At 35.5% G+C, this 24,749-nt stretch overlaps 1 protein-coding gene and 1 long non-coding RNA gene across 2 annotated transcripts; one reads left to right on the top strand and one right to left on the bottom strand.

Annotated features, from left to right (window-relative positions):
- Positions 1-1,322: 1,322 nt before the first annotated feature.
- Positions 1,323-6,589, top strand: LOC121420441. The gene is made up of 4 exons (XR_005970759.1): positions 1,323-1,433; positions 3,342-3,471; positions 4,116-4,228; positions 6,053-6,589. It is a non-coding gene; the product is annotated as an uncharacterized LOC121420441 (long non-coding RNA).
- A 3,620-nt stretch (positions 6,590-10,209) lies between these two features.
- LOC121419682 (cytochrome P450 3A56-like) lies at positions 10,210-23,281 on the bottom strand. The gene is made up of 13 exons (XM_041614142.1): positions 23,196-23,281; positions 21,630-21,723; positions 21,062-21,114; positions 20,453-20,549; positions 19,871-19,987; positions 18,980-19,068; positions 18,369-18,514; positions 15,620-15,762; positions 14,753-14,920; positions 14,013-14,233; positions 12,883-13,020; positions 11,553-11,715; positions 10,210-10,299 (listed from the first exon to the last, which is right to left on the bottom strand). The coding sequence occupies exons 1-13, from the start codon at positions 23,279-23,281 to the stop codon at positions 10,210-10,212; spliced, it is 1,605 nt and encodes a 534-aa protein (XP_041470076.1).
- Positions 23,282-24,749: the final 1,468 nt, after the last annotated feature.

The raw sequence follows: 24,749 nt of genomic DNA, 5'->3' as shown, positions 1-24,749 counted from the left end.
GTTTACAACAGCAACATTCATTCATATCCTACACGCCACTCATCCAACATCCACCTCACAAACCCGATAACAATATTCGCACATAAAACGATCAGACATCACGGCCCAGACATCTGGAATGATTTACCCAATGATATAAAACTCACTGCATCTATATTTTCTTTTAAAGCTTCATTGAAAAAATATCTTTTATCGAAGTATTCTTAGTATCACACCTGCACGTTCACCCACTTGCACACACACGCACTCTTCATTTCTTCTTTTTTCTTCTTTCTCCTTTTCTAATGATTTGTGACGTAACATTTTCTTCCAGACCCGGACCAGTATAAAATATTAGGTTTCCATGTAGCGCTCTTCCCCCTTTGGCTGCTATTGCTCAAGCATTTTTTTTGCTTATATAGTGTGCCACTGCATTTGCTTTTTTTTTTCATTACTTTGTCTTATCCTTATTGTATTCATGTCTAAAATTTTGTTTATACTATTATAAATCTGTCACATTACAATGTACTTTCATGTCATATTACGATTATGTTTTATGTATTGTAAAATTTATTTTGACTTTACAATAAATGCAGAAACTCCTGCAAAAAAGAGCGCATCAATATACGCGTAGTTGCGCGATGCCAGCAACTGTTTTGGGGATACGCCCTACTTGCCACGGGGCTTTCCTATTGGCTAGAAGGGCTCCAACTGGGAACTAACGATGATTTTGATTGGTTTGCTTCCGAAAAGATGGGTGGGAACTTTGAGAGATATGACAGGGAAAAGACAATGTTCAGAATACCGATTTGTGACAATCATAGCGGTGTCACATCTCGGAGAGAAATGACAAAATTTATGACAAAAGTTATGACAGAGTTACAGAATACCACCCCAGGGTTCGATCCCCAGACGCAGAATCTATGCCGGTGTGCAAGGCATTAAGTCTACAATGTTCTTTTACCCGCTTTCAAATAAAAGGAAATGCTATATTGGTAACTAGGTGTGAACTTGTTTTAAAAAATGTAGGTTGCGAATCATAGGAAAAACTGATTCTCGAGACCGTGTTTTTAGTGATAACCCTGGCAGCAGGAGGGCTTATGTCGAAAGGGTGGGTGCTGTCGCGTTAGGGTGCGTCAACGCGAACGCGAAGATTCGTCCAAAGCCCCCCCCAGTTTGGCCGAAAGGGTGCGTTGGGAGCGTTAGGGCGCGTCAGTGTCGACAACGCCCCCAAATGGCACAACCGGGGGGCTTTTCCCGAACCTTCGCGTTCAGTACATTTTTATTTTACAAATCGTCTTGAACGAGGTTCGCTGACTAATTAGGCCACGCCCACTCCCAAAGTTTTGATCAAAATGTAAAGTTTGTTTGATGTTTTCGCCGCGACGATTCGAAATGAAACGAAGAAATTAGCAGAAGTGAAGGTCACCGGAGAGGTGAATGAGGATTTTACCGTAAGTAAAACCATTCAAAATGTCGTTCATATTATATGTAAGGTGATGAATAATTTGTGGTGCGTAATTATCAATTGAATTACAAGAAAAGATAATCTTCTGGCAGGAACCCTGTCGATACGATCGACAAACTTGACAGTACATAATCCAGTCTAGTCCCATACCCGTGTTTCTGTGTCTGCAGGACTAAGTATCTGACTGAGGTCCACACAACGACCCATCGCGACCCTGTCCATACACGTTTTTATGATCCACACAGGGCTGTAATTTTGCTAAGAGAAATCTTTATATTGTTTTACCTTTATGACATTCGGCATTATCGTGATATAGGGAACCACCGTTCACTTCATACAGCAGCGCTTTATTCAGTCACACGCGCACGCACTACCCGTACCATATTTCCACCTCCATTCACTTTGTACACAAGTGCGCGTACACAAATCTATGAGTGGTTCCCAAAACCACGATTTGGCCTGACATTCTATATTAAAAATCATAATTTTTCTTTTCCTTTGGTTTTTGTATTAATTTTGTTGCTCGGTGTGGTCGGGGATATCCTCGATTACCAGCGTGTGCAATAGATGTACACAAATCCAATGTGGCCATCCCAATTCTGTGTTACAGTCATTGGAATTGGACAGGAGCTAAATCACATATTGATAGTGTGAGTGATAAATTGGATATTCTCAACTTATTTAGCATATAGGCTTAGCGAACACAAGTCAAACGAAATGGAGGCACTCGACAGCAGGCGAGGATTCAGGGGGAGTTATGTGGCAGAGGTGCGTTCACACCCAATCAAAATCTAGATATTATAAGTTTTAAATGGTGCACCCGTGGCAGTAGACCAAAAGCTTCGGTCCCTGTTTTGCTGGTTGTTCAGCTGAACTCTGTTGGCTTCACTCACCAAATACAGAGACCGAAGTTCTAGCGCGATCTGTACAGGGGACTCAATGGCCATATGTTTACGTACTTAAGATCGGATAAAAAGGGGAAGTGAATTTGCGCGACAGCCGAGGTAAGTCACTGTTTTGTTCCTTTTAACTTCAATTTTCTCCGTTTTGGGGAATTATTGTCAAGAGGGAATATAAATTTGCATTTTGGTCGCGTTAATTTTCAAAATTGTTATTCATTAAAGACAAAATTGAAGAGCCCCGACGGGGGGATTTTGCATTGTAAGTCCCCTAATGGTGGCTGCACAATAGCAAGCCGTCTGTGTATGAGAAATAAAAAAAATGTTTAAAAACTCCTCGAAACAGACAGCTGCCAGCTGTCTAGCTATCGTGCAGCCACCATTATGGGACTTACAATGCGAAATCCCCCAGTCGGGGCTCTTCAATTTTTCAATTTTATTTTTCATTTTTATCGTACCACATAAAGTTAGAGTCTAGATCTAGTCAAACCTAACCTTAAATAGCACGTAAAGGTACTTAAAGGTCCATTCATTAAAACAAAAATAAAGGGGAATATGCAATGGATCTCATCAAGCCCAAGTATTTTTTTGCCTTTGAATCTCATAATAAAGTACTATTGAACAAAATCCAGTAAATTAAACCAGCAAGGTATCCATGTGCTATTGGGTTAGAAAAAACTTTTATTTTAATTCAAAAATATATTAATGACAAAAATGTTTTATTATTTGTATGATTAATATGTTAATGACTGTCTTGCTTATAATCAAGTGGAAATTATATGAATTAACAAGAATTAATTGTTGACCGATTGTTGGTCGATTCTAGAAATTTCAGGATAATACAACAAGAAAGAAAAATGATTGGTATATTTGAATCATTCCCCTTTATAAAATGTCAACAATATTCATAGAAAGTGCAATATTTTTCAATGATCACTGTGTCAATCTACATATTTCTTTGTTATATCAATGTAATATTAATGTTCTAATTTCAGACTGGAACTAGAGAGCTTGGCTCTGACTGGTCTACTACAGCAAGGAATGTGCCAGGGGCCAATCTGATGAACATGTGGCAGAAGATTTGGCAATGGGTGAAGAAACACTGAGATTGAAATGCAACCACAGGTAACATGTAGACTAGTAAAATGCTATAATGATGACAAAAAATGAAGGATATTGTTTAGGTTGCAGAATGTTAAATCATTAAAACCCACATCAATGATAATGAAATCGCACTGTACCAGATTTTAAAGTCAGTTTGTAATGTAGACATTACATAGACATGAAAGACCATGACCATGCAAAAAATCATCCAGATGGTCATTTTTGTACATGGTTTTGGAAAACAGTGCGGGAGCTGAAAAAAACATAAAAATTACCATTTGGTCATGATTTTTTGCATGGTCGCTCACTTTAAAAACTCTACAGTTAACATGCGACCCAAGCCCCCCCCCCCCCCTCTGTTTGCGTAGCCCCTACTCACACCCCTCAATCCATTTTTCACTACTTGCTCATGTGTATGTACATACAAGCTACATTACGAGGAATAAGTTCTCTAAGTTTCTCAGCCAGAGCATATGTCATTTACTATTTTTATTTTTGATTAACATAATAAAAGCTTGAACCCTTTGTTTACCCCCTTCTATATGAATTCTGGTAATCAAAAGATGTTTTATTTCCTGTTTTTAGACATGTACATATACATGTGAGAAGAAATACAAGATTGTGGCAAATATTTTAATTAGTTCAATACTCTTTTTTTCCTTCAGGTGGAGGCTTCACCCAAACTTTTCAGACGGATGCGAGATACAAAGTTACCCAAGTATAAATGGTTGAAGGTTTTGGAGAGCCAGACAAGAAGGCAGGAAATGTGATGTCACTTGTAAGTTAAAACACTCTTAAGTATGACTGCCTCACTTTGGCGAAGAAAGTAGTCACATTAAAAAAAAATTAAATTGCCAGTACTGTTCTCTTCTTTATTTGGTCTTCTAGCAGTCAATATTTGAAAACAGTGACATCTATAAGTCTATAAGATAATAAGTGCTTAGATGCTTAAATGATTATTGATGATATTTCTTGGACAGTTGTAAAACATCCAATATCAATCAATGCTAGATGCTGTGTCTTGCTTTCTATTGCCAAAGTAGTAAATGAATGTTCCATTGTTCTGCATTCCTATTAGACCCCCCACACACCATCACCCTCTGCTTTGTCAGCTAGGAACACTGCAAAATTACCCAAAAAAGAACACAATTTTTTTTATATCTCTTGTAGGCATGTATAAATCAGATAAATTTAATGACTACAAAAGCAGTCATTAAACCTCACTTATTCAAATGATCTTGGTAGGGGGGGGGGGTGGCTCAGGATCTTGCCTGTAGATTGTGCACTCACTTCAGAAATCAGCAGGTTGGTTCTGAATCACGAAATAAAAAACAAATGTGATAATTTTGGATTTTGACTCCCTTTATTTTGTCATTAAAGTCATTAAAATCAATTATGTATACATGAACATTTTAATTTTTTTCTTATGCATTTTTTTGGGTTGTTTAACCCTAAGAAGACGGGGGGGGGGGGCTCGACATTTTTCGCGATAAATCAGCTGCTCAAAGTTTTTTTAATGTGTCGCTCGCTGACTTTTTACTTTCAAGACTCTCGCGCAACTTTTGAGACCAAAATTGTGACCCCCAGGTACGCGTTTCCGAAATTACGCAACATTTCGTAAGTGCATGCAGACCCAAAATTGCTCAAAAACATGAATTTGTGTACAAATCCAATGCAAATAGTGTTTTTAGCCAAAATTCATAAAATGTATCATTATTTTTCCTTTTACTGCTTAAAATCATTTAATTTTATCTTGTCTATGGTAAAAATAAAGTCCCCGAAAATTTCCATTGAAAACACAATGAAAAGCAAAAAGTCATAAAACAAAGAAATACATAAGAAATTTAGAAAACAATAGAATACATAAGAAAATAAATGTGATGTGTACATTTCTGAAAAATAAATTTGATCAGATGCCTATCTAGAGTATGTGAAACAAAAATGAGCATTTTAGGGGCTTTATTTTATTAATAAGCCAGTTCGTAGTTCCTTTCTGCGCATGATCAAAAGATTCTATGCATGATCAGAAGAAGGTCATTTGTACTAAAGTGACATGGTGCTTTAAAATCTAATGAGATAAGCACCAACTTTGATGTCTTGATTATTCATATATTCTTTTGAATTGTCATTTTCATTTTCATCCACAAAAAACAACAATGCTTCCACGAACGTCTGGTATTTCACAGTTTGCAAAGTACATTGTGCAACATGCTAAGATATGCATTCAAAGTAGGAATGCAACAAATGCCTTCATTACGTGTTCATTTGTGTGCTATTCTAGTCACCTGGTCTATTCAATTTCTTCATCCTGCTATGTAAGGCAAGCTTACGTAATATCTTGCTTTGAAATCTGCCTATCATGATGAAAGAAATGAAAGGTCATTTGACCAAAATTGTCCACGAAGTAACTACGAACTGGTCTATTAGAGCAAACTTATGATTTTACGCATAAATTTTCATAATCAATGAGCAGTGAGATTTTTCGCAGAATTTTAACAGCGATAATTAAATTAGGAATAAATGACTTTGGTATCAATAATCATGGAAATTAATATCTTTATTAATAAAATATCACATGCTCTATAAATTAATTCCATTTCAGTTACTTCAATAAACATGAACAGCAGCAGGAGCAACAACAGCATCAGCAGCCGAAACCTCAACTGCAAGAAGAGATGCAGCAACCGCACCGACAACATCAAGAGCAACAGCAAAAATACCTACATGTATTACAGCAGAAATGCAACAATCACATTGGCAACATCAACAGTAGCAGGAGCTCCAACAACCATGCAGGGAACATCGCGCGCAACATGAATAACTTCATGAAGAGATGCAACAACCACAGTGGTAAACATCAACAGCAGTAGCGACAACGACAGTAGAAACAAAGCCAATGTCAAGGATTAAGCAATCATACAGGAAACAACACAAGCGGCAACATCAATAAATGCATCAGGGGATGCAACAGCCATACTTGTAAACAGCAGCAGTAGCAGCGATGACAAGAGCAACCACACAGGCAACACCTTGAGCAACATCAGTAGCAATGCACCAGCAATGAAACAATCACACCAACAACACCAAGAGCAGCAGCAAAAAGAAAATAAATTACAGCAACCATGATGACAACAGCAGCGGCAACACCAACAACACTAATGAATGTTGAAAAACTTGTACAAAAGTCAATGACACCACAGTTTTTTTTTAGAATTTATTGGACATTATTGATTAAAAAAATGCACAATGATTTATTCAGGTTGAAGAAAATTATGTGTGAAAAAATTGTGTACATTTGAAGATGTTTCCTGTGTATTGAATAATTTTTATGAAAATATAGTTTTATAGATGAAAATATGATTCTTGAAATGTCTACTTTTTATTTGTCATTGACTAAAGATAAATACATTTTCTTTGAATTTTCTTAATGAAATGAAAAAAAGGGAATTTATTCAAATGTTATCATTATTATCATCGTTCTTATCTTTATTATTATTATCACTATCATTATTACTATTATTATTATTATTGTTATTGATATTATTATTATTATCATTATTGTTATTATTATTATCGTCATTAAGTATTATTTTTCTCATTATTATTATAATTATCATTATCATTATTTTTTTATTATTATTATGATCAATAGGACTAGTAACATGTTAGTATTTGGATTAATTATTATAATTATTGTAATTAAAATCATTCCTTCATTTTTGTCTCACCTGCGAAGCAAAGTGAGACTATAGGCGCCGCTTTTCCGACGGCGACGGCGGCGTCAACATCAAATCTTAACCTGAGGTTAAGTTTTTGAAATGATGTCATAACTTAGAAAATATATGGACCTAGTTCATGAAACTTAGACATAAGGTTAATCAAGTATTACTGAACATCCTATTACAGTTTCATGTCACATGACCAAGGTCAAAGGTCATTTAGGGTCAATGAACTTAGACCATGTTGGAGGAATCAACATCGAAATCTTAACCTGAGGTTAAGTTTTTGAAATGTCATCATAACTAAGAAAATATATGGACCTAGTTCATGAATCTTGGACATAAGGTTAATCAAGTATCACTGAACATCCTGCATGAGTTTCACGTCACATGACCAAGGTCAAAGGTCATTTAGGGTCAATGAACTTTGGCCGAATTGGGTGTATCTGTTGAATTACCATCATCACTTTGAAAGTTTATGGATCTGATTCATGAAACTTGTACATAAGAGTAATCAAGTATCACTGAACATCCTGTTCGAGTTTCAGGTCACATGATCAAGGTCAAAGGTCATGTAAGGTCTATGAAATTTGGCCATGTTGGGTTTTTTTTGTTGAATAACCATCATATCTCTGTAAGTTTATTGGTCTAGTTCATAAAAAGTGGACATAAGAGTAACCATGTATCACTGAACACCTTGTGCGAGTTAGAGTAGTATTCAAAGTCAGAACTGCTGCTATATTGAACCGCGTGATGCCGGTGAGACTGCCAGAGGCATTCCACTTGTTTTCTTTTATTCTTCTTTTTCTTCTTCCTCTTCTTATTCCTCCTCTTCTTATCATTATTATTTTTATTATTATTATTATCATTAAGCATATTTTATCATTATTATAATTATTATAATTATCATTATTTTTATTTTTATGATCCATAGGAGAAGGAGCATGCTATTATTTAGATTATTATTATTGTAATTAAAATAATTCCTTCGTTTTTTATTTTCTTCTTTCTCCTCCTTTTGTTCTTCCTCGAACTTCTTCATCTTTTTCTTCTTCTTTTTCTTCTTCTTCTCCTCTTCTTCCTCTTATTATTATTCTTATTCTTCCGCTTCTACTTATTCCTCTCCTTCTTCTGCTTCTTCTTCCTCTTACTCTTATTATTATTATTGTAATTAAAATAATTCCTTCGGTTTTTTGTCTCGCCTGCGTAGCAGAGCGAGACATAGGTATCACTATTTCCGGTGTCGGCGGCGTCGTCGTCAACAATTGTGTTGTACACCCAATAACTTTCTACAGCTTCGAGGTGGGATCACCAAATTCATACCAGAGGTCCATCTCGTGAAAGCACAGGTCAAGTTCGAATATGAGTTGAATTTGAATAAGGTCAATGAACTTTCCATGACTGGCACTGTGCTATGTTGTACACCCAATAACTTTCTACAGCTTCGAGGTGGGATTGCCAAATTCATACAAGAGGTCCATCTTTTGAAGGTGCAGGTCAAGTTCGAATGTGAGTTGAATTTGATTAAGGTCAAAGGTCAATGAACATTTTACTTCAGAACTCAGTACTCTCTATAATTGAACCAGATTTTGTATTTTACTTGTTTATTCTTTAAAAGCTGTTGTTGTTATTTATTTAATGAGCTATAGTTCTTGACACCATTTATAATATTCACACAAATTTGCCAAAGGTACAATAGAAAAGCTGTCAAAGTTTTCACTCACATTGTTATGAATTACATTCTTTTTCACTAAAATTAATTTCCTTACTTCCATGGAAGTCATTATACATGTAGCTTCATAGTATTAACAGCATTCTTAGTGTTATCTCATTTCCTAGGGATAAAGTAGGCCTATAGCATTATTGCATATGTAAACTGTCAGAACCACAATTCACCCCCTAAACTGCTGACAGCCTCGGAAGTCATACAGCATAGTTTTGACATACATTCTCTTCATGACTGCAATATGCAGGCGAGACAACGCTTGGCGTTTGCCTTGTCTTCTTTTTCTTCCTCTGCATCCCTCTTCCTCTCCTTCATATTATTATAATTACTATCATTATAATTATTACTAAATTTGTATTTTCATAATTGTTGTCTGTGATATTTTTTTGTTATTGTTGTTCTTCATCATTATCGTATACTCCTTTTTCTTCTACATCATTTTCTTCTTCTACTACTACTACCTCTTCTTTTTCTTCTTCTTCGTCTCCTTCATATTGTAATTATTTTTTACTATCATTATTAATCATTGTTGTTGGTGATATTATTTTTCTTGTAATTGTTGTTGTTTTTCATCATCATTATCTTATTCTCCTTCTCCTCCTTCCGCTTCTTTTTCTTCTTATTGTTATTGTAATTATTATTATAATTATTAATATTACCATTATTATTATTATAATTATTAATATTACCATTATTATTATTATCATTATTATTGTAATTATTATTATTGTTAGTATTATTATTACTATTATTATTATTATTATTATTAAAAACAAAATAAAACGCACCCTTTCGGCACTTCCGGGGGGGCTTTGGACGAATGGATGCGTTCCAGTGAACGCGACGTGACGTAACGCTCCAAGCGCACCCTTCCGGCCAAGCCGGGGGGGCTTTGGACGAATCTTCGCGTTCGCGTTGACGCACCCTAACGCGACAGCACCCACCCTTTCGAAATAAGCCCAGCAGGAGTCTGAATTCGGTGCAGTCTACACAGCAAAGACTGTGGTGTTAACCGGTGTACATAGAGGACCAAACCAATTATTTTACACCGGTGTTAAATTGGTGGTGTTAGTTTTACAGCTATAGGCGTTATTACAACACCTATGGTTGTTACATTTACACACTTCGGTGTTATGATCAATGTCTAGGGTGTTATTTTAACACCTCAGGGTGTGGTCCTCTATTAACACCAAATGGTGTCAGTTTTAACACCACAGTTTTTACAGTGTACTGATCAGTTTGTCCGACCAACTGCATTGGCTGCATTATCAACTCTGTCAATTCATGAACCTTGTTGAAAGACTGTGGGATCATTCAGGCAACAGAATTTGTTCTTGGTATAGCTTTTAGGGTAACACCGTTGGGTGGAGTAAGTGTACCACCACCTCCGAATACTGTTGGAATCTAAAAAAATGAAAGGAAACTTTATTAGGGAGGCACATTATGATTATGATAATTATATTGTCTACAGTAGTTATGGCTTCTGAACAACAGTGTTAGATGTATAACTATTTCTTAGGTCATCAGACTCTGGCTTGTATGGTTTCATGAAGGACCTTTATTCCCTCAGTCGGTATGGTACCCGTGTTTCTTAATCTGAATCGTTTCCAGACACAATCACATGCATTGGTACCAGTGGCTTTCATAACATCAGTGCAAAACAGAATATAAAGTCCTAGTTTGTCTTGATACAACTCCTCAATCGTGTAGTCATGTCGAGCATTTCATCAAGAGTAGAGCCCCCACCCCCACCCCTCCTGATATATAATATACATGCCGTCAGAAAAATGTGCATATCTACCATATCTGCTGGTACCAAATACAATACTATTGATACCGCCATTACATTCAGGGATTTAGTTTCTCCAGTGCAAGCTTCAATGAATATGTAAAATGCTTTGGTTTGGATGTTAATGGCATATGGAATATGAGAAAAAAATTATCGGATATCATTCATATCATCATGATTTAGGATGATTATAATTGTATTAAACCATCTATGGCTTCAATTTCATAATAAGAGTGTCACTATCTGTCACACAACATCCTATGATTGGAAAGCCATGTGTCGATTTTGTTCATTTCACAGTGGTTAAAGCACAAAGAATTGGTTTGAAGCATGAAGATAGCACCCTGAAAGATCATGTCAAACCATGGACCTACTAGCTAGTAGGTCCATGGTTTGACGTGATTTTTCAGGGTGCAGATTTCATGCTTTAAATTGCTTTTACAACAACTAGAGTCATTCATCTCATAAATTGAACCTTTTTGTTGTTGTTTTATTGATCTTACACGATATGGTTCGAGGGTGACGGCAGAGAATTCTTGAAAAAAACATAGCAAAACAGGGACAAAACCAACATGGCAATTCAATAAAATAACTTCTTTATACGTCAGATCCTCTTTTTCTCTCTTCAGTTCACGGACAGCCAAAGCCAATTTGAGAGCAAGCTGGCTACAAGTTTTCGTGTTGAAATATATCATTCCGTGAAGGTTACCCATTCTGCTATCTTCTGAATTCTCCCATGTAATAGCAGGGGGCTTTTTATAGAAGTGGGAATTCAGTGGCTGTGGTTTTGTGAAAAGGCGGGAGAATGGAACATCATAATCCCGAAATCTATATACTCATGATATTTGTGTAGTTTAGAATACCATACCTCTGTCTGTGCACACGTCTCGAACCTAAACTTCTGAAGAAGACGACACACGGCCATTTTGGTTTCCATGAGAGCGAAACGCATCCCAACGCAGTTTCGAGGACCGCTCCCAAAGGGCAGGTAAGAATATGGGTGTCTTTTCTCTCGTTCAGACTTGTTAAATCTGTGTTAAGGGTAGATGGAAACAAAATTGCAACATGTCGCATGTCGGTTGTTGATTTACCATCAGGACAATCTACTAAGTGTAATTTCTAAGCAAAAAAACATACATTGAATCATGTCCCCAAATACCTATCCATACCAGGAATAAAATAATGAAGAAAGTTGATATTTTAATTTAGCAAATTGAATGTTGGAGGAGCGATCTTTTCCAAATTTTACTCCAACCTTGCTTATTAGCTACCACTTGCTTAAATCCGAGCGGTGAATCTTTTCTTTAGGGCGGTGATCTTCTGTGTCATCCCCCACACACGCATACACTTGAATAGTATGATGTCACAGATTTACGCCCAAATAATATCTATATCCATCCATTAAGTGCTGTAGGCAATATCTCGAAAATGTTGTCCCTTCAAACTTTTCCATTTCAACATAAAATTTCAGAATTTAACGTGAAGATCTGTATACAAAGATAGAGTAATGTTATCTAATTGGATTTCTATTTTTACTGTATATCTTTTTTATTTGTTTCATGCTATGCAATACAAAAGGGATGCGTAGTTCGATCTAGTTAACTCAGGCAGGATTCGACTTAAAGTATCTAACTATTGTAGCAAATACACTGCATAATCTCTCTTGAAATTATTAGGAGTAACTGCACATGGTGTTCCACACTGGGAACCCATTGGGGCACACACCGTGAGACACTGTATTCTTTCCAGGAAGGTAGAGCGATGGTTTGACTGATAGATGACTAATGCAGATTTGTGGGAGCGTCGTGGTGAAGCGGTTCTGACTCTTGCCTTGCAATCAGATGGTCGTCATGGTTGTGTGTTTGAATCCTGCCACGGCCTAGCGTCCTTTGGCAAGGCGTTAATCCACACTTTGCCACTCTCCACCCAGATGTTAAATGGGTACCGATAGGATAAGAACGCCTATGTAGTAGGCATAGCAATGGAGTATTGGAACTCTTGGTGGAATGCTCCCCAGGTAGTGAAGAAAGTGCATACATTGTATGCAAGCATTTCATGATCCGATGACCGGGGTAATAATAATTGCAATGTAAAGCGCTTAGAAACAAAGTGTAATAATCGTTTTATAAATGTAACTATTATTATCATTATTAACTGGAATGCAGAATAGATCAAACTGAAAACAAAATTAAACCAACCTTTCAGGATCAAACTTCTCTGGCTCAGGCCAATACTCAGGATTGTGATGGATTGCTTTTAACGGGAACATAACTTGGACTCCTTTCTCCACCATTATGCCGTTGTATTCAAAGGATTCGGTGCATAGTCTGTTGCCACTGCTTGTTGATAAGATCATTAAGATAACATTATATTTTTGTAGGTGTTTCTGCATTTCTTGATAATTCAATACATGAATCACAGTAATGCATAAAAGCAACTAGAAAAAAATAAATGATAGAATTATATATTTTGACAATTGCATAAAAAAAGAATAATTTACACAGAAATACATGCAAGTAATAAGAAAAAATGCAGTGGCCAGCAATCGTAAGCAAAATACTTGAGAGAATAGCAGCCATAGGAGGGGAGCTACCTACATTAAAACCGTTGTAAGCAAAACATCACGGGTCTATAAAAATCATGTCACATCATTATTTGAAATATTAAGAAAAAAGGGGGAGGGTAAAGGGTCGAGTGAAGTGAGTGAGTGTGATGATATAATTGAATCAGTAATATATTTGCATTGTATGAAAAAATATCCATCAGAAAATTAAAAAAATACATCTGGTAATCAAAAATAGCATAATTGTAATTGACACTGGCTGTAAGAATTTTGAACCTACCATTATCAATCATTATACATATTTAGAAGCTTGGATGTGGATACAGTAGAAATTCTGAATTCAGCAATTTCAATTACACGTACACTGCAAGTCTTTGTTTAAAAAAAAAGTTCAAGATCATCTTCTTAAAGGGTTTTTAACGATTTAAACATCTTACTTAGGATATTTTGAAGATAAATTATGTCCATGTGTGGTCTTTGGGGTCACCAAGAGGAAATGTCAGATAATCTAATCGAACCATTCCATAATGAGAAAGCCACTGGGAGTGTACCACATTTTCTTCAAATACACATAAACCCTACATCAGCAAGAACTTTCTAATAGCATTACTGGATAAAGCGAAACCTGATAGATTCCCAAAACTTTGAGTGATTTATATTCAATAAAAACCAACATGGGGTTGTACTCTCTTTGTGAAACCAGAAAGAAAACCTACACTATAGATAACTTTCAAACTATAATAAAGTTAGAGGAAAGAAACCTACATTGCAGCTGGAGGAAACATCCTGAGTGTCTCGCAGACAACCTTGTCCATGTACGGCATGTGGGCAACAGAACTGTACCCCACAGTATCCCTGGAGGGTGCCATTTTGTCCACCTCCTCGATGAGCTTCTCCTGGACATGAGAGTTCCTGGCTAATGCATAGAAGATGAACCCTAGGAGTGTGGTGGTCGTCTCGTAACCAGCTATGAAAAACGTTACTGCCTGCGAGGTAAAAAGAGGAAATTGGACAGGTTGGTGATGCTGACAATGTGCAACATTTTTAAGGTGCTGTATTATCTAAAAACATTCAGATTTGCTCACTCCTACAAGAAACTGATTGCTATTTTGTAAAATATTCTAAAGCCTGTGAGAAATAGAACAAATTCAAAACTGTACTATGATATTCACATCTATTGGTTGGTGATGTTTAAAGTTCATTTCTACCCTAACAAAAAGTTTACATGAGGAAATAGAAGAGAGCTACATGTGTTCAAGCATGAGGTGCATGACTTAAATATAATCGACATTGCTGAATAAAGAATAAGAGGGCCATGACAGTTACAATAGTTTCAGGGGGTTATCGAACATGTCGAAAAGACACACTAAACATGGTAAAGTGCTTCTAAATATGAAACTCTGCCATGCCTACGATAGCAGACATTTTTTTAAACAAAACTTTCCGCGAATAATGTGAAACTTTTGATTCCTCATTTGAATAAAAAAGAGGATTTAACAACTCACTTGAGCACAGAGTTCTCTATCAGTCAATTGTACATTCTTCGGTGGTGTATTCGTGGGGCTGTGCCGGTTGTCATGGTGATCAAATGCAGTGAGATCATCTTCGTCTTCTTCAGTCTCTCTCTCGGCATCTTTATGAGCATCAAGTAATAGCTGGAGAAAGTCTACCCGCTGGAAATGATTTAAGGAAAAGTATCTGTATTATTATTTATCGAAAGTTATATTCTGCTCTACACTGTAGAAACACATTTTAATATTTTTGTACGTTGTTAAACTCACCCCTCTATCAAAAGCTATACTGAAATTATTCGAAAAAAAAATATTTTTGTATTAGTTTAAACTTTTTAAACGATTTGCTTAATGGTTCAAATAACATATTTGACACCTTAAACAATAGCCGTTATGGTGACAGTCTTAGAATATCGAGCTCAATAATATTATAAATGACGTTTAAGTGTAATTGATTTCTGTTATCATTTCTCTTTCCTCTTTTCCTTCTTCATCTCTTGTACCTTCACAAAAAGACGAGGAAAACATAAAATGTATATCATACACAGTTGTAATAAAACAAACAACAAAATCTTGTGGCCTGTATTCTGAAGTCAGGTTTAACTTAAACCATGGTGTATTTTAACAATTATGTTTGTATTGTATATTTCTTACGTTTAATTTGTTGTTTCCATTTGCTTTCGTAAGGTAAATATTTCAGTTAGAATTCCAAGCAGTTATGAATGATTTGAGTGTCATTTGAGTTGATAAAGTGAACGTCTGATAGTAGAGATTTGTGCCCCAATTGGCTATCCATAGTTAAAGCACAACTTTGATTTAAACCTGAGATTAAAATATGGGCGTGAGTCCTGGGAATCTCACCTTTGTCATGTTTCCTGAAGATATATTCTTTCTTAGTTCTACAGCCTTTAGAGTCACATTCCTGAAGAACTCTATCACATCAACAGGGAAGAATGTACAAAGGCCCGTCTTGGTCAAGATCCTACCTATCGGATGACATATATCTTAAAAAAAAATCGGAGATAGTAATGAGATTGATAATTGGTTCGGTTTGGTCCAGATTTTTTTTTCTTTTCTTCAAACGTAACAAACAAGTCAATCCCCAGCTCCTCCTTATCTCTTATCTTTATTATTTTATTTCAATTTTAAGTTTTCATCCTTGTTATAAAATAAAATTGATTTCTAGAAGAAGATGTAGATATTAAATGTAGCTTTACTTATAGCTTGAATTGCTTTCATTTATTCAATTTGCTATGGTCACAGACAAATGTAAAATAAGTTTTACATGATGTTTGTGGGAAGGACATTCTAGATATTTAAAGAGCTCATTGGCAAAATGGGTTGGATCCATTTTTCATCAAATTTGATTTTGTGGTCACAATGTGTAGATATTTTAGTAGCTCTGTCAGATGAAACCAAATAAAAGTTGAAATTCCAATTAAGAAGTCAGGAGCAGTGGCGGCACCAGGATTTTCAAAGTGGGGGGGCAAATGGGGGGCAAAAGAAAATATTGGGGGGGCAAGGGCAGTCAAAAATTTTTTTGCATGTGTGGAAAAATCGAGCGCGAAGCGCGAGTTTTAGTGGCCCCAATAAACATTTTTTTGTTACACTTGATATAAACAGAAATTTTTGTAAAATCAGGTAATGCTTAATGGAGCAAAGTTATTGATCAAAACTAGATCATGAACTGAACATTTACATATATGTAATCTTAAGGCGTAGACCTATTCTACTTTTACATTTTTGTATCACATCAGAAAAAATGCACAATATTCCATGAAATTTCAACGCATTCTCTGGCTGCCATCTTCAGTAGATAGTCAATACGTAAACACTGACACGTACAGCCACGTGTGTAGTTCAGTAGTTTAGCCACATTTCACTCTTGACTAGCCTTCATCACAAACTGTATGTACAATTGAAGAATGCTGATCGCATTGTAAAAGACTTCAATATTTAATTTCTGTTCTCTTTTTCATATCTTATTTTTTTCATACATAGGCCTAATAATTTTCTTCCGAAGACAGGAAAGTTTTTAATACACAGGGTAAAGTTTATTTTCAAATATACTATAGTTGGGTGTCTTGTTATGAGAATATAGCCTAATAAATACAGACATTCCCTCGTGGAAAGGTCGAAAATTTAAGAGGGAGGGGACAGAACACCCATCGCAGATTGCACATCTTTACATAGCCTATTTACTTTTTCACTAAAAACCATGACGGTGACAAATTATGAACGAAGAGTTCAAGCATTCTTATTTGTTAATGAAGCAAATCGATGAGTTTAATCCAAATTTTACATGAGTAGATGCATATTTTTTCAAGGAAGGGGCAGACTTTGAGTATTTGTCCTCCACGCCCCCCCCCCCCAAAGAATAAACATTGCTGACGACAGAATACACGCCATGTACTGTAGTTTAACACTTACATTAGCTTGTGTATCACACATTGAAATGTCTGCCTTAATGCAAGATATAACAAGCGATATAAACTTATTACAAACTAATAGTGTGCGAGGAAGCCAACAGCGACTAAGTGAGAAAATTTTCAAGTTTTGAAGAGCAGAAAATGGTATTTTAGAGCACTTCACAGCTGAGCTTGAATATGTAGTACGACAGCATCTACTTATTTACAAATTACTGTATAATTTTCTTTTAAGTCCTCAAAATTTCTGGGGGGCAACTGGGGGGGCAAAGCTTCTGAGTGGGGGGGCAAATGCCCCCCCATGCCCCCCCTTGGTGCCGTCACTGGTCAGGAGAAATGGCGAAGAAAAATCACCATTTATTCCAAAAGATGTCAGATTCATTTCACTTTGTTTGTTTGCAAAAAGGGCTAGATCCACAAAGACATCTTGTTATGTTTCCAAATTCCATGTTAACATGGTAGTCTACTATCATGGAAATTTATATTCACATGAGAATATTGAAATATGGGAGAATAAAGAAAAAAGTCGGAATAGTCTAACGTGGATCTCACCCCTTTTGCAAACAGACTTTTCTGAAGAGCAAATTTGCAAAAGTGGTAAGATCCAGTTTTCAAAAGAAAAATGGGGTCTATTTTAGTACCTTGATGATACCAAAGAAAAGTTGAAATTCCCATTAAAATGATTGAAAATGGCAAAGAAAATTTATTTTAGAAATATAAAGACAGAAAGATTTCTTTTACACTAAATTTAGAGTTCACATGGTGAGATGACAATATAGTTTTGCTTAAGAATAATGCAATATGGGAGAATGAGCAAAAGCTTTATTTCCTCAGAGTGGTCTGAAGTGGTCTAAAATGGATCTCACCCCTTTTGCGAACAAACACTTCATTTATAAAACTTTCTTGAACTTTGTTTCTATCAAAACTTAAAAAAATACAAAATATAATCACGGTGCTCTCGTAAATTACCACTTACATTTCATTCTCTGTGATTCAGAAATACTTTCAAATACCGCGGTATCTAGGGTAGCGAAATCGTGACAAAGTCATGCCGATCAAGATTGGTCATAGGGATAACATAGCGTGTTGTTAAAGTTCTGTCTGTTGTACCATTTCTGCTCATCGACTATTGATCACGTTGACATTTTGTCAGTAAGAAGACAAACGAGGATAATTATACTCACTACTAAGAAGAAAGAGCATGCCGAAATCAAATAGAAATCCTCGTTTTGCATTGGACACGAACGGGTTATTTGGGTCTGATTGGGCGTCGATGTCTAGGCCAAAAGCACAGCTTCCAATTGTATCAATGGCAAATGATCCAAAGAGTCTGCAAGGAAGGTAACAGAGATAAAATGACATCTTTAGTAGCCTTCTTTAAATACTCCAATAAAAGGGGGTGGATTGTACATGGCATCACTTTAGTTTAAGAAAGCACGACCAGCCATACTCTTTGCAGGAGTTCTAAGAGCCAATGAAACTATTAAATTGTCAAGCATGTAAAAATATTCTATTCATGATGGTGGCGCCACAACTTTTAAGGACGCTAAAGGAAAGGAAGAGTAATTAGCCATCTTTTCTTGGATCTAAACAAAATTATTCCGCCACAAATGGTGCATTTTCTTCGATGAAATGAATAAATCGATTGATTTAAATATTTATTCAGAGATAATCGATATAAAGAGTCATCAATCTGAATGTTACTTATCTTTCTTTGAGCAAATATATGATTCCCCAAAGAAAGAGCCGTATAAAGGCATTTAGCTCATTGATTAAGGTGTGTTACATAGCTTACTCTTTGCATTCGACGAATCCTTTCTTCTTTTGCATCTTCCCAAAATGCTCCACTAGATGATCTGCACTTTTATTCACTAGAGGTGCCATCTACTTCAAAAATGTGAAGGGAGGTGAAGATAGAAAAGATCAGGCAGATGAACATAAAGCGTACATCATCATGGAAATTCAATTGGTATCATCATTTTCATGACCTCAAATACCACAGTTATAATTATTAATATCATCACTATTATAATAATAATTAGATTCGTTGCAAGCAAAACCGCTATTACTGTTTATTATTATCTCCACCATGGATGCCTTAACCATTGCCCTGGCAATACACATCAACATCAAAAGCAACGTTATCATTGTTACTAGACTCGCCACCATCGTCCTCAGCGTAGCCATTATCAGGGTTATGAGTATAAGAAAACGCACTCTTAAAACGTTTGGCAACCTACTGTCCACACAACTATGGGTTTTTAAACAATCCAACTATGGGTAGTTTTCACCCAAAGAGCAGATTATTGGTTTAATACTAAAGAAAATTGGATAAAGATTTAACCAAATGATGAGTGTACAGTATGTTGCCTAACATTTTGCAAGAGTGCAAATATTCCATTCTCTATATTAGATCAAGGTCAGACGAATTAGCAAGTTAGTATGAACATTCTGCATATCTAACACGTAATGGCATAACCTGACTGACCTGACTGATCTGAAGACCAATGTACGAACTGCCTAATCATTACAAAATATCGAAATACACTTTAAAAACATTTAGGAAATAATCCTAACATATTAAGAATTACAAGCAAGAATTTTACAAGATTCATCTGAAACGAACGATGTTGATGAAGTGTTCTCCACTGAGGCGTGAGAGGACATGCCATCAGTGTTTACTTACCTGTTTCATTTTGGCAGCACTAAATGTTGGACTGACAACATTTCTTACTTCATGCCAGCGTTTCCCTTCTAAAGCACCAAGACCATGTAACATATCCTCATTCATGTTCAGAAATCTCTAATAAAAATAAGTGGTTTTCATAAAGGGTGATAGGAAGGGGTCAAGGGGAAGGCAAGTGAGAAAAGGGGAAATACGAGGGGAAACCAAAATATTGAGAGGTGAAAAATTAAGTTTTCTACACTTTACTGCATGCGCCAACAAAACCCTCCACATGTAACACCATTCAACATGTTCAAGAATTGGGTAAAACATGGATCAAGATGTATGTTTTCCTCGGTGAAATAACAATTAAAACTTACCTACATGCAATTTATTATACAGGTTGTATTATTATTATACAGGTTATTTCTCATTCATAATTTCATTGCTTTATTTATTATCGATTTATATTTCTGTAATTCTGATCTTTTTTATTGATTAAAAGGGATAAACAAATAATTCAAATATAAGTCACTACATTATTATTTAGTTCGAAGCCATCAATGTCTGCAAACTTGTCATCCCAATGATGTTGACACTTACCGGTCGATCGTGGAATTGAGAAAAGTTTTTGACAAAGATATGCCTCAACATATCCGGGTCTCCCACGACAAGGATGGGTTCTTGAAAAGTGTACATTCTGTGGGAATACACAATCATGACAACATATAATCGTGAGAACTGATATAAAAACACTTGATTGACGGAGCAAAGGCAACTGGGACATACTCCTTGATTGATACCACTTTTCTTACCAATCACGCTTATATCTTTACAAAAATAACAAGGTAGTCCTTATTCCTTGTAGTCCTCTGCCAGGAAGTGTTATTCGGGGCTGATAGTCATGATAGTCATGATAGCTAACGGCAAAACTTTAGTTATTTATAACAAACCCTGATAGCCAAGTTTCCGACCCTTCTTGTAACGTCTTCAGATGTTCAACTGATGCTTTAAAAGGATCATAAAAAACCTTCAGGTGTATTTTTTCTCTAGATATTAAAATCAAATTACTATTGTTCATTAGCATTACTTGTAATAAATGTCATCTTTAGTGTTTCAGTGTTAGTATCAGGGTTCTTTCTCTTCAAGATACCATAATCGTAAACCATCCAAGAGCTAGCAGATCTTTTAGAAGATGTTAATGAATCTTACCCGTACACCTTTCCATGTTTCTTCTGTAAAATATCATATCCTGTTGCTAAACCCTGCAATAAAAAAAAGATTTACATTTTAATGCAATGATCCATGTTTGCAATCACCTCTGTATAGAGGTGAACTGAAAACTTCAACTGGAAACTTCTTGAAAGAAAAGTAGAAGCTTAATCAGAGAAGTTAGAATTTATTTATTTCGAATGAAATAAATGAAAAACTAGAAGCTAAATCAGAGAAGTGAGAATTTATTTATTTTGAATGAAATCCAACAAATGATATGAAAGATGGTTATGATTTTTTATCACTGTTAAGATATCGCGATTTGAAATTGGGCATATATAATCCAGGGGTGTTGACAACTCTCCCAAATTGTATTGATTTCAAATCGAATGCTATAAAATATTTCAAACGGAAATTAGATAAAGGGCTAGTATTTAGCTAACACCCTACTTCACGCTGTTCACATTAATCGAACATATGATTTTTGTTTAGACCTGCATGATCTGCTTCACTCGCATGAAGTGTTCAAATATAAATGAAAATTACAATAACTTGATTAAAGAATTACCTTTTTAAATGGTATAAAAGTACCCAGAATTGGTGATCCCGGTTCAAATACGACGCCTCGACGTTTCCAGTAGGTGTGACACCAATAATCCTTCCTGGAATAATTTTTTTAAAACATGAATTACAAAAATATATCAAAAATTATGTAAACATATGAAACTTAAAACTTTCAATTCCAACTCTGAATCTACAAATTGATTTAGTTTATTGAAGTCAAGTACAGATTTGCTCTTTAACTTTTCTATCCTAATAAATCCAAGTTGATGATCTTCACAATAAAACCTTGTTTAAAAATTTTGTACAACCCAACTTAGTATATGAACTTTGCAGCAGTTAACAGCCATGCTTGAACTTTTTAAGAATAAAGTATTAAAAAGTTGTGTAAGATCTTAAAACCTAGAAATTAGAACTACTGCAATGTTCATACATAAGGCCTAAACAACTTTGCTGTATAACCGTTGTAAAAGCGTTTTGCTGTGTTGATTATAATTATATATAAAATGATCATACACACTCTTGCTATTATCTAATCAACTGGTATAAAATGTGTGGTGTGGCCACTGAGGTGTGCTGGATAATTATATCGCTGTGCACAAAAAACACAATACATGTACGTTGCCCAATATACAAGTATACATTTTATTTGGAGAGAAGTACATTGAACTTTGTGCTCTCTGAGGTAAGTTTGATATACAAGGGAAATTTGATATACCAGGGAAATTTCAGGGGTACTTCCGTTTCAACACAACATTATTGAACCAATAGAGTAAAATCAGACAAATGAAATGCTGAATCGTTCATCAAAATCGGAAAGGAATAAGAAAGTTATGACATTATAATGCACTGCATTATCGTTGAAGCAGTTATATGCATGTATTCATGAATATGCAATGAGTGATATCCTAGCCCTATCCTGAATGAAATTATTTTTCTTCGAATTCCCATGCAAGAAAAAATAAAGTAAGTAAGTTTGATCTTACGTTTTGAAATTGAATAAGAAGGGAAAGTGTGGTCATAACGCCATGACGCCGTCCAAAAAGGTGCATATTTAAGGCGGCATGCATATTATTTCTTGATATTGTTGTTACCTTTTTGTTATATGATATTGACTACATTCTACAAGTTTATTAACTTTCTTTTTTGTTATGTCCTATCACATTTGCGAAATTCTCAGCGTTTTTGCTCATTTCATTTATAATTTTCACCTGAAGTACCCCTTTATATTGCTTGCATTGTGGTGGCACTCGTCATTAGAGCACCTAAGTGAGCGAGAAATAAGAGCTACATTAAATAGTTCAATGCTCACAGCGAATTAGAACATATAGCAGTCATATAGCAGTCATATATTTGCATGCATTACACATGAAATATAACGTTTACGTTTCTTTTTAAAAGAAATAATATCTTCTTCTATTCATATCTATTGTCATGTTCGGCATAGACGCCTACAGCAGGAGCAACTTCTCTCGTCGAAGTACTCTGTTTATATACCGGTTACATACATGTTTATATTTTTCATAAAGAATTAGTACAATAGCTGATCGATACTAAGTGAACACAGACTTACGTCAAGTAGAAGACAATGAAGGCGAGGATGATGGTGACGAGGGCCATCGTCAATGACATCGACATTCCGAGTATTTCAAGCTCCATTATGATGTCTATCTCACCATAGATTTGTGTATGTCCTTCAGCCCATTCATTGATTCAATGCAGTATTATAAAAGTTCTGTGTTAGCATGCACGTGAACTTCATGTTTTTGTGATTTTATCTGATCAACCTCAAAGGCGTAGCAGACCATTTGTACAGACTTATTCATCGTACTGTGATTATGATATACAGTATTTACACTAAGATGATATTTTGTAATTGTTTTCCAGGGCTTCCACGCAGTCAAGCCTAAAGTAGAAACCCCAATTCAATTTCTCAAAAAAATCAATAAAATCGATATGAAATGCATATATAATGCATTTTTTTATGTATTGCTTGTCAGTTAATTTATTACATGTAGTATTATTGCATTTTCTTTGTTAATTTGATTTTAAGTGCGCAGATGACTTGGTCGTACTAAGGGTGATAAGAAAATTGATTTGTCACACGTTACTACTCCATTTTTATATATATCTTTAATTATTTATATGTACTTAAGAACTAGGTAAATCATGGATCTAGATGTCTTTTCGACAGTTAAATAACAATTAAATCTTAAAACTATGAATGTATTTATAAAATAGCCCCCCCCCCCCAATTAAACAAGCAAGACGAAGAAAACAAAATGGGATCGTGAGATGGCTTGCTCCTTCATCTGGATTTTTCCACTGTTGTCTTCTGTGTATCAACATTGATATCCTGACCCCCCCCCCCCCCTCCCTCCCATCCGATCCCCCTCTCTCCTCTCTCTCTCTTTAAAAAATCGACAGTATCCCAGATATGCCTAACACTATGGCCAACTCACAAAAACGGTATTGATGAAGAGACTATCCAAGTTCAAAGTCCAAACCTAATTATTTATTATAGCGCCGTCGGCTGTATGTGGCAGCCGCATAGTATATGGAAGGCAGACTGTGCATTAAAGGGAAAGTTCACCCTGAAGAAAAGTTCATTGTAATAATACAAAGAGACTGCCGATCGAGGGTTTGCTGAAAATCTATCACGGATTAACAAGCTATATAATGCAGTTTCATTTTACTTTTATTTGTGACGTCACAAGCGAGCAGCTTTTCCTTCACAATGAATTTCAAAAGGTCAATGAAATTTCAATTTCTAAATAAAAATCCTATGTTGTTTTTCTTGTATCGTCGATCTATCAATAGACAAACCATTTCACATCCGCTCATGAAAGAAGAAAAATATTTTGGTCATCAACATAATCAATAACCCTAAAAAAAATGAAATTCGTGCATGCTCCTGCTTGTATATGACGACACAAATCTTAAAATTCTAATAAATTTCTCAATCTTTGATAAATTTTTTTTTGCTATTTTTTCTGGTTTGCTATCAAACTTTCCCTTTTTCCTACCTCGTGTCCATGGCAATCTAGTGGGAACCTGTAGGTCTGCTCTACATCTTCATGAAAAGCCTACTAACTATAATGTTGAAGAGATCCATGCAGAATATTAT

This window comes from Lytechinus variegatus, chromosome 8 (genome assembly GCF_018143015.1).
Source record: "Lytechinus variegatus isolate NC3 chromosome 8, Lvar_3.0, whole genome shotgun sequence".
Taxonomy (NCBI): Eukaryota; Metazoa; Echinodermata; class Echinoidea; order Temnopleuroida; family Toxopneustidae; genus Lytechinus; species Lytechinus variegatus.
This window is presented reverse-complemented; position numbering and strand designations above follow the sequence as displayed.

Coding starts and splice junctions, on each gene's coding strand:
- LOC121419682 (XM_041614142.1), bottom strand. CDS start 23,281: ATGGAGCTTGAAATACTCGGAATGTCGATGTCATTGACGATGGCCCTC. Junction 18,515..18,979: donor GGATTCGTCGAATGCAAAGA/GTAAGCTATGTA, acceptor CCTTCCTTGCAG/ACTCTTTGGATCATTTGCCA. Junction 13,021..14,012: donor ATGTTTCCTCCAGCTGCAAT/GTAGGTTTCTTT, acceptor ATCAACAAGCAG/TGGCAACAGACTATGCACCG.